Raw genomic sequence first — 11,594 nt, forward strand, 5'->3', positions numbered from 1 at the left:
GTACCTGTTATTATGCATTGGTTTAAATTTCAGAAAAATTAAGCTAATTTCAGACTCGAAATAAACATTGCAAAGGGAGAATGCGTCACAAATTTTGAATGCTACACGTTTCATGCTTTGATCTGCAAGCATGTGCAATAATTGCAAATATAATGCACAAATGGGAAAAAAAAACACTATAAAACATCAACGTTTGTGAGGACAGCAAATCATACGTTAGTAACAACTTGAAAGGGACATGTAAAGACAGAAGACAGGATCAGGAGTTCGCTCTACGATGACACATCCCCCTAACTTCCTTAATATTTTATTACAATCCCACAGATAGCAAACTGTGTCTGTGACAGAAAACCATAAACGGTACGAGAAAGACCGTGCCTTCTAATCAGCCTAAAAACTAAACAAGATGAGTCTGGGCTCTCAAAAATCATGGTCTTGAAGTTCCTGTTAAATCAGACCTAAATAATAGAACAATTAAAAAATGCCTCTGAAATGTATTTCCTATGATTTTGATTTTCTTGAACTGCAATCTGCTTTTGTCCCTGGCAAGGGAAATTATCTTCATACCTTTTATTTGCAGCCCCTTGAAGGATGAGGGCTTGTTTTTCTCCTTCAAGATCTGGTCTTTCTCTTGCAACTACTATTCCAAGAAGCTGATCCTGCATTCCTTCTGAAGTTATCATGAAATTCAATAACGTTACCTGTTAGAAGGAAGATGTTTTGAGAATTGATCATATGCAATTAAAATGCTTCCTCATTTACAGGATGAGGATTGCATAACGACATGTTACACAAAAATTGGATGGTAAATGAGTTGCAGTTGAGAGTTTCAGATCATGTACTGGAAAGTTAGCCCTTGAAATTACATGGAAGCTCTAATGCTTCAAGTGACCAGTCCACGTAACGTAAATGAACATTTGCATATAAAAAAAGGATCTTCCCTTTCGATACCTTTATCCTTCAAATAGCTTTTTCATTTCAGAGAGATTTCTATGAACAGAAGATTCAAATTAATGCACAAGTTCTGTAAATACATTTGTTCCTGTTTGTTTTCCAGATCTGTTCAATCTGAACATCACACTGCAGAAGGGATGCCGACACAGTATTTTAGAAAAATACAAATATGGATCCCAGTTTAGAATTTTAAGGAACTTCTTACTACTTCATGTCTTTGCAATTTTCATAAAGTAAGGAAAAACAGATGCCAGAGTTACACTTTTAGTTGACGCTGATCCCGCAACATACACTTTCCTCCTTTAATTGTCCTGTTCACATGTAGTTTGCGTTATTATTACTGCAGATATTTGTGTCCTACTAATAGCATAATAGCATCCCTTTCTCTTGAGAAAATAATAATAACTTAAAAAAATTAAAAAAAGACATTTTAAAAACTTGTTTACTAAAAGAATTTCTGTGCTATAACATATTTATAACTGATTCAATAAATGATGTGCTCCGGTTGAAACAGCAAAAAACATATAATGTTTTGTATGAAAAGGGTAAAAAATACATTACCAGTAGAGATGAGAAAATACTTGATTTGATTTGAATTACTTGCACGTAATTCAAAACCAAGAAAATCAACTCACTGATTAAAGTTTTGGCTTGAAGGAACTATCCGGTAGTGACTATAGATTCTCTTTGGGCTTTTTTCGTAGGTACGGATGATCACTGGCTTGTATTTCCAAAGAACGTTCACCTTGAACCTCAGGATTAGTGACAATACAAAATATCCATACGATCAATTTGCCTTAATCTTCTTCCACTATTACTATGAAAAGCTGTCAAAACCTTTTTTGTATGAGCTTCGCTTGCGAAGTTAGGAGGGATATTATTCTCATTTTCTTAAAATACAACATTAATAGTATTCCTTATGCCACACCTCATTTGAGGCTCTTTCACTGCTTTTTTTAAATGGGAATTTTGAGAGAAAGTTCAATTGTACGTGACTCTAGGAATCAGTATGATCTTCACAAGCATCACGGACAACTTTCTTCCCCCATCTTCTCTAAGAATTTTAATACTGGTAACTTACTATATAATATGTAGAGGGATCTAAATATACAGATTATATAGAGGTAAAATTTATAAACAGCAGGAACGTTTCAGAAGCTCCATTTCTCTTCCTCAAAGCAAAAGGTTTGCTACGAGCAGCTCTGAGGTAACTTTCGGCTGGAGCTGCTACGCTCTGAAACGTTGGCTGGCTCGGATACCTGAACCTCTGAGGACTAAGTGCAAACGTTAAAATCTGCATTCTTCCTTATCCTCAGAGGGCCGTAAAGATGTTTTTAATGCACATGAATAGACAGCGTTCCTAGAGCTGAAAATCATGAGGTTTTTTAGTGCTTTTTGAACTACGCAATTTCTGATAAATCATCTTACAAATGGAGGAACAATACTCTGAATGACTAATAACTGCAAATATATCTCTGTACTGAAAATACATTTTATACGTGCCTTTGAAGGCTTCGCTGTATAAGACATCAGAATTCATTACGATCATTTCTATGAAACACGATAGCCCTATCAATAACTATTTTCTCTGGACTCTTTTTCCATTAGCTACCTCCAGAGCGATCTTCAGGATAATCACACCGAAGGGTATTACAATTATGTTCAGACAAGGTTATTTAGATATTACTTTTCTGTCTTCTCCTTGTATCAATTGCTGATTGACAACTAGAAGATTTTAATTCTATTAAATATCAACAATTCTTAGGAAATAATTTTCATACAATTTTAAATACATACGTACTAGTCTAAGAGTACATCTTTCGGAAGCTCTCTTCCTGTTATGTTTCATCTTTTTTTTCTTTTCCTGAATCTGACAGTAATTATATTTTTTGAGAAAAGAACTGAACAAAAGTTATTCCCTTTCATTCATTTTTGTGCTTTTTTCCCCGCTTTCAGTACTCTTTCGTAGTTGAAACTTAACTTAGACTTCTGCATTGCTGAATATCACACTTACAAAGCTTGACTCAAAGATTCTGTCTTTCAGTACAGTGTTTAGCAATATTTTTCAATTAAAAACTCTTCAAAAGGAACAATGAAAAAAAAGTGCAACACTTCTCTCAAGCAATTTTAAGATGAAAAAACCCCCTGTTTTATTCTTGAAAGCAGAAAAACGCTTTTTTTTGTTCCTCGAACATAAAAATTATTTCCCGATTTTAGCATTTGTTAACAATTCTTATATTTATATCTTTCATAAAGGAGGCACAACATCAGAAATTACCTATACTATAAAAAAGAATCTTGAATATGAAAGTCTAATTAGAGTTTGCATGTCATGCAAATGTTATATTAAATCCCTGAATACGCTTTTGTAATAAGCGTAACTGAAGTGTAACTGAAGAGCATCAAGACTGGAAAAAGTTTTAAAATAAATCAACATTTTCTGAGAGTACGAAAATACGTTTGTATTGCAAGGTGACTTATTAGATACAAGATACAACACCAGTCTTCCAGCAGTGCCAAAAAGAAAAAAAAATTGTAAGCGAGGAAGAATCAACAAATGCCAGAAAATCTTCCCTGCTGTAGCCAAGGAATCACCCTAAAGTTAAAACGGAGTTGTACTTTGAAAATCCTCACCTTGACAGATATTTCAGGAAGATAATGTGGATTTCTCAGCTTAGTTGTAATATAAAAGCGGAATTCGGGAGCATACTCAATAGTGGAGTCTCCGAGACAAATGCATACACTTCCTGACTGCTTAAACGTCTGTTTGAGCAATAGTGGCTCTAGAATAGGATCCAGCTCTTCTCCAATATTCTCTAGAAGCACTTCAACATAATATAAGCGTTAGTAGGGCCATCTCGGCATTTATACTACTTAATGACTGTCTTCTGCAATTTGTAAGCAATGCACAAAAAGTAAAAATATCAATCAGGAAAAATTTACACATTTAATTAACATTTCTTAGAGCGTTCGGCCAATTGAAAACCAAATTAAAGAACTGAATTTTTAATTTCTTCTTTTTTTCCTAACATTATATCTATTTTCAAACAAGCAGCTGAAACTCCTATTACCGCTGCCAGTGGATTAGAACAGCAGTTTAAAATTATCATTTTTAAAAACTGATGTAACATCAAATCATACACCATGTGCCACCGAAAGAAATCACTTTGAGTATCTGCGCCTTCTTGTCTTTCAATGCAAGACTTCAAGAATATCAAAGTTGAAAGAGAAATAACAGAAATAAACAATCTATTTCTTTACTTGAGGTCCAGTTATCCAATTAAAATTAGCTGTGATTATCATTACGTATCCTATTAACTAACTCGTTTATGTTTGAGGGTACAACAGTACGGAGGCTGCAGTAAAATTACAGAATCCGGGAATCATTAAATTATCACAGCCTAACACTCCGGTAATTCATACTTGTAAAAAGCCATAAATAGAAACAACATTACTTTTTAGAAGTCAAATGATTGTAACATGAAAACAAAGACGTGATAGTTCTTGCAGAGTGATTAAAAGATACCAATTAAACTGAGGATTAGAATCATTTTCTCCTAAGAATTAGTTATAACATGCATCAAGGACATCAGCAATGATAATTACAATTTGACTCCAGAGTTTTGTTTTTAAGTTAATTGTGTATTCTCCAGGTTTTCCTGTAATTTACACTTTCATTATTCAATAACTTACCAGGACTGCCAAACTGAATGCAATTTTCCAGAGTCGTAACAAACTGAGGGTCACTGAGCTTGATTACATGCAAGTTATTGACTTTTTCCATATTCTTTATCCATTTATTTGCTTGACCCTGAGGATCTATCATAAGAGGCCATCTTCTTGCGTTTCTGAAGGGAAAATACAAATTTCAAGGCTGAAACATAAGCTCTTTACTGTTACCTCAAAGTCGTTTTTAAGGCAATGTATTTTCTTTTTTCATTAAAACAAAAGCTTGCAAGTCCATAATCCTACTTGGTACATGCTCAGCTGTAATCTTGAGTGGTTTAAGAGGAAACACAAAAGTTCAAGTTATTTGCTCACAAAAAATAGCTTCCCCTTTCAAAGGAAGTACTTAGAATAATAATTCTTAAATCCTAGAAAGATTAATCTCATTTAATTTTATAATTCTTTCCAACTAAAAAGATTGCAGTAAGTTTTGAAATTCTGAACAGCTTTAATGTTGTAGACTTAAGTTAGCATTTCCAAGCGAACGAATGGAATTTTCGATGCAAGAGGTGTCTTATACTTCAAGGCATCATTTTTTAAACCTAATCCTAAAGCACAATGGACACCCAGAATATCTCGATGTTATTTTTGCCAGAGCTGATTACTACTTTATGGGGTTTTTTTTGCAGTATTCTTTACCACATGTAGGTACGCTGACTATCTAATAACAGTCAATCACAGAAGGCCTTCATTGCTGTTGAAACCATTTTTAATGGACGAAAATGCACAAGCAATACCATGCTACTTTTTTTTTTTTTTAAAGTGTTTATCGTTATAAAAACCTCAAGTTGCATTTTTATATTGTTCTTGAGGTCCTAAGAAAAATGTAGGCACCCACACATAACGACAAGCATAACATGTATTTTCAACCTGAGCTAAACTTATCTGATTTTTCAAAATTACGAGCCATCGTTATTTAGTTTTAAAATGCTAATCATCTTCTCGTCAGCTCCAAGGGAATTTTGATCAAAGCTTTATAAAAGTGATGGGAGAGGATGTACTGTGGAAGAAAGCGGTGGATTCATTAGCATTTGTCAACTTTTGAGCTTAGGTGATCAAATTATTAATACAGTAATTGCTTACAAAGTTACATGCTACATTTATAATCCCAGCATGCCTCTGCAAACTTGGATAAAAAGTTTCGCTTCCAGGCGTACGATCAACTCTAATTTTTAAATGTGAAAAATACATTGCGGTTTTTATCTGGTGAATTATTCTCTGACATCTGTTTAGTTTTGTACTCACGGCACCTGCCTAATTACCAAAGCTGAATTATTAACCGCACATCTATGTTTCAAAATGTTAGCTTAATATACAATATTAGCTAAATGTGAAAATGTTCGCTCTGCACTAAAAGAAGAATCCGACCACCAGCATTGCACTACATCAGCCTCCTCAAACAGCGACAAGAATTTTCATGTAAACGGTAACAAAAATGAAAAGATTTGTATCAGCAAGTTCATGCGATGCAATACTGCAGAAAAGATGTGAGGTATGTGTTACATAAGTATCTACTAACAGGCTTGCCAGCCACTGACCTGGTTCTAAGCAGCTTTTATTCTTTGTACGGAAAATACAGAGCAACAGATGTGAAACAAAGTATACGGGGTAGCAATCACAAAGAGAATGCCAATCAAAACAAGGTGAATTCAGCTTCAGTTGCCCTAAGAAGAAAACCCACTAGCTGGAAATAGGTAGCTACATACTGGCAAGCATACTGGATAGAAGTGAGAGGTTCTTCACTGAATCATAATGGGTCTGTAGACAAGCAGTTGAGACCTATAGCATTTCCGTAGCATTTCCATATAGCAAAAAAGTAAGTTATCCTCAAAGAAAGATTTACAAAATAGTCTCTGTTAGCCCTGCAGAACCACCCCTTGGTAGTAACAGACAGCACATTTCTTTTAAATTAACAGAGCTTTAGTTTTTGAAGGATGATTACTTTCGTATCTACTGATTATACTACGAGCATAAAATTCAAAATTCTATTCTTTCTCTTCTTGCATCGTTCATGAATTCAAAATAGGATAAAGCCAAGCTTTAGAACAGAATGTTTATCACTTTGTATTTCTTCTGTGAATAGCTTCTGTTTAATCAATCCGCTATAAAGAACCTATCAACAAAAAAGCGCTGCCATAAATACCTGAAATATATATTAATTTGAAGGTGAATATCGTGGTTGTTGTTTTTTTTTTATCCTGTCTTTATGCGTGTATGGAGACGTCCAAAGCACAGGTGAAGCACTTTAGAATATCTTAAACTGAAGAGTAATCCTGTATGCAGCATGTTGTGAAATATCATTGCTTTTGGTATCATTATAACAATCCAGAGGAGTTTAAAAAGAGGAGAGGGAATTCACAGATTTAAAAACTTTGCATTATGAAGTTAAAGGGTATTATTAGTATTTCTTCAATTGAAACATTACAGTCATTTATTTATTCTACAACTCTGGTTGTTAAACCAGCTATACAGTTTAAACGTACACAGTAGAAAACCGTCTACACAGGTAGTTAACAGAAAAGCATGTTGTAAGAAAACAACTATGCTTTTTAAGATCTATTTTACTTACGAGATAATGATGCCATTATCAATAGAAAACGTGTCAGAGGGTAACCCAGCAATATTCCAAGCTCTGATTTTCACTGGCTCTCCCAAGGCAGTCGTTAAGGAAAAATCATCAGAACAAGGAATGTTTTTCGCTTTACACAGTAACGTCCAGTCTTTGGTTTGCATCTAGATGAGAAAATATTAACTAAAGTTCTGCCTATTTACAATATTTCCACAAGTATTAAAAACATAATTTTCAATGCATTTCCTGTACTACATGCTACAGACAAGAGCAGTATTTCTCCAATGGAGAGAGACTCATGCTTCTGTACAGGATATCTAAAAACATCACTAAAAATGCCTTTGAGTCTGATTTCTATACGTGAAATATAAGTATATTTGGTTAGAGATGCCTCCACGTGTGTTTTAAGAATATCATCTACGCTAGAATTTACACTTGTCAGGAATACATTTCAGAACCCTTTACAATATTTCTCCAAAAATATTCCTACTTTCTCAGAAACAAAGTGAGTTACTTGAAATGCACTTAACAGAATAAAACAGAACACTCTCAAAATTATGTATGTGGGATGCGTAAAACCCGCTATTTATTTACGCTATAAATACTTATAAAATAAACTCTCTCTATAAAATATTTAAAACAGTAATATCAAAGTATTTACATTATGAACAAAACAATAGTTCGGAAGAGCAACACAACATTTTCTCAAGAAAAATGGAGAAAATAATTACTTTGATTAAAAATGAGGGAAGGAAGAAGTAAAGTGAATTAAATTTAATTATTACAAAACGCATGCATGAAGCTACAGGGCACATTACTTTTCTGTAGCTGGATGTAAATGCTCCTAGGTAAGCTACAATTCCTGATGAAATAAGTATATCTCCAGTCAAATTGATGTACTGCCTTGCCAGTTCCAAAGCGGTCTCATTCCACCGAGTTTTCTCACCACCGAGGCCTCCAATCAACTGCTCTGCTCGCTGCATTTTTTTGCAGCATAGGTCAACCTTAAGGGAAAAAGAAACAAAATTGATTATATTACATGATCACTTGAGAGATATAAAAAAATATTCACAAATTAATTTCTCTTTGCAGGTGCTTTCTTACACAATTTCCTGAAACATAAAGAAAACATCGACTTATGACTGAAATGCTTCAAAAGCAAAAACACTCTTGCTACTGGCACAGTGAAACCCATTAAATTTCAGCTGCCTTTTCATCTAAATTAAGAAAGACAACAAATATAAAACCCACAATTCACCGCAATTCACAATAGCTCCACTTGCGATACGGAAAGTATTAAAGTCAACAAAATGATCTATGTGTTGCAAAAGAATCAAAAACACCTCAAAGAGATCGTTGTAAATAAAAGTACTAAAGTAGGTACGTTATTTCCTATGAGAAAAACATCTACGAATACATAATCTGCATTTCTGTTGTTGCAGGTTATTATCTAAATCAGCTTACCAAGTTTTTTCCAAATTTTCCAATTTGATTTAACAGGTATTTAATCCAGCTCTGTCTTAGTTCTTTCTATCTAGTATGGACATGTTTCAGGCAAAGGAGAAGATAAAATGGTTCCATTTCAAATTCTGATAGTATTCTTGTAACAAAACCTTACGACATTGTATTTCAAATCTTAAAAACATAAAATAAAAAAACGTCGTCTAAACGTTGCCTGTCTCTGCATGCACAATAGCTCTGCAGTCAGGAACAGAGTTTACCGTGAACACGCTCAAAACTGTTTTGGCACAAAAGGTGTAAATAAAACCTCAAATGTACTAGCCTGCAAGTTAACGTTTAATCAAACCCATTGAAACCACTGAAAATTAACAACCTCCTAGGAAAGCAGATATGAGTGAGGATGCAGGAGAGTGGTGTCAGTAAACCATGACATCTGTATTTTTCATTACTCTAAAGCATTCGTTCCCTATGCTTTCTCCATTCCAATCTTCCAGATCGTATCACTGAAATAAAAAGATGCCAATCTAGAAATAGGACAGTACATATGCAGTTAAAAGGAAAAATGCCATCAAGTAACTCTGATGAAAAATCAGTAGAAGAACAGTTCACATTTTGCATCACGTACCTGATTTTCTAAGTCAGCCTTCTCCTGTTTCTTGGATTCCAGCGTCTGCTGGAGTACAGACAATTTATCTTGGACTTCTTTCAGGTCAGCTTGTTTCCTTCTTAGACCATCCATAGCAATCTTCAATTCTCCTTCAGCTTCATTCAACTTCAGCTTTTTGGGTGCAACATTTTTTATCACTCTAAACAAAGCCAAAGAATAAATTGAATGCCTGAAAAACGCATTCTCATTCCAGAATTCAAGGGAAACGTCAGCAACTCGGCAATTATGCAATGTCCTGTTTTTCATTATTTGGTGGTAGGAGAAGAAAATTGGTGTTTGCTTCATTTACTTCATTACTTATTTCTGTGCTGCTACTGACTGACTTTGGCAGTTTCTGCAAAACTTTCCGTAATAACTAATACCTTAAAGTGAAAATGGTTATCCTTCCAAGCTGTGTCTCATTTAATCACAACTCAGAATCCATTACAGATGGATTTCTGCCATTGGAAACGCATACTTTTAATAACTTGTATTAAGTGAACAGATACACATGCAAAGAGCTAACCCACAAGGAAATTAATAGCTTTTCATATCCAAGGATTTATTTTCCAGTTTTGAAGATTCCAGTATTTTCTACCAATACTTCTACTATCTTTCCAAAAACGTAGCGCCAGAATGTCCCTATCTCACTATTCCACGAGTATTAACACTGTAATTAATTAATTCTCTCTCTTACTTCTAAGTTGCCTATTCTCTTCAAAGTCCACATTTGTAGTCAATTTTCTCTCAAAAAATAGGTCACCATAACTTTGAAGTTGTTCTCAAATGCAGAACTACCAAGTATGCTAATATTTTAGTCAACAACTACCATTCTAATGCTACTTACCATGACTCAAATTTCAAACTGACCTTATTCACCCAGTGGTGATTTACTGTTAAATGTGGGTTCCAAATATTTCCAAGTAGGAAACATCATCAAAACTACGTATAGTTTTTCAGCAAACCAAAAACATCGCGTATAAGGACACGTGAGGTATCCTCGGGCTTGATAGGTCAGAAACTTCCAAAGACATTTCAGTAATACCTCTGTTCACTATGCAACACTCTAAAAAGGTTAACTTTATTTGCTAACTGAATAAACATCGCTCCTGTGCCTTCTCAGAAAAATCTAGAACTGAAAATCAGGATATACACCTTAGCATCAGATATTTTCTATGAATGAATGTTTGTGACTGCTTATTTGCACAAATCTTGCATCAATAAGAAGTAATATTGAATTTCCTTTAGTGTAAAAATAAACTCACTTCTTCAACAAAGCTTATTTTAACTACTATTTTTACGCTGTATGGGGCTGCTGAATCACGGCCTGAACCTCTGATTGATCACCTGAGGCGAGCAATAAGTCAGCCACGGGAGCACAGGTGAAGGCAAATCACCTGTGCTGCAGGAAGGGGTGGAGCCTGGCTCCACCTCTCCTAGACCCATTTAAGAGCTGACTGCCAGTGGGGAAGGATCTCTCCCTGGAGATCCACTCCATTGGAGTTCATCTCATGAGCCCAGGATAGGGTGAGTGACTTTCTCTCATTACTCCAATATAAATTATATTTGCCATGCTCCTGGATATATATATATACACCATCTGTATATCCACTGTATATCCACATATGCATACTTACTTATCATAAACATCCATGGCTATGACCCATTTGCATAGACCCTCTGCTGCCGTGGAAGCATTTCGAATCTTGTCCGGGACAAATTCAGGATTTGTAAGATACTGTTTTCTTATGATAGCCATGTGAGCTGGAGGAATGTTATCCTTGTCATATTCATGAAGAGACTGAAGAAATCTTATGTCACCCAGAAGTCTCTTAGCCGGACCCCAGAAATCCTCGATTTTTCTTCCAGAACCTGTTGGATCAGGAATTCTATCTGCCTTGATACCTTTAAGGATGCATATGGCTTCCATTACAAGCTTGACACCAGCAGGAGGACTCTTCATGGACTTAACCACTGTAATATCCTTACAAACATACAAGCGAATAAAACAAAAAAAACATCCAACTTTTACAGCTCTGAACATTTGTTTGAATTAATTCCTCTGTTACACTAGAAATAATAAGCCTTTTTCTATCAAGATAATATTTCTTCATGTACATCTACTGTTTTCAAACTCAATAATATGAAACACATTGTGATTCCAAAAGCTTGTGTAGTTCATGTGTGTGTGTATATATAGCTCACTTTCATTCTGAAAAAAAATCTTTTTTTTTTTTT

General features: G+C 34.7%; 1 protein-coding gene across 1 annotated transcript in view; it reads right to left on the reverse strand.

Moving 5' to 3' along the window:
- The window catches only part of LOC100546353 (dynein heavy chain 7, axonemal), a 98,356-nt gene that overhangs the window by 21,550 nt on the left and 65,212 nt on the right, over positions 1-11,594 (reverse strand). Inside the window, 7 exon segments of the mRNA XM_031554142.1 lie at positions 568-701; positions 3,589-3,779; positions 4,648-4,802; positions 7,250-7,413; positions 8,068-8,253; positions 9,336-9,516; positions 10,994-11,340. Coding sequence (XP_031410002.1) covers positions 568-701; positions 3,589-3,779; positions 4,648-4,802; positions 7,250-7,413; positions 8,068-8,253; positions 9,336-9,516; positions 10,994-11,340 — 1,358 coding nt within the window.

Source organism: Meleagris gallopavo, chromosome 7 (genome assembly GCF_000146605.3).
Source record: "Meleagris gallopavo isolate NT-WF06-2002-E0010 breed Aviagen turkey brand Nicholas breeding stock chromosome 7, Turkey_5.1, whole genome shotgun sequence".
In the NCBI taxonomy this organism is placed as follows: Eukaryota; Metazoa; Chordata; class Aves; order Galliformes; family Phasianidae; genus Meleagris; species Meleagris gallopavo.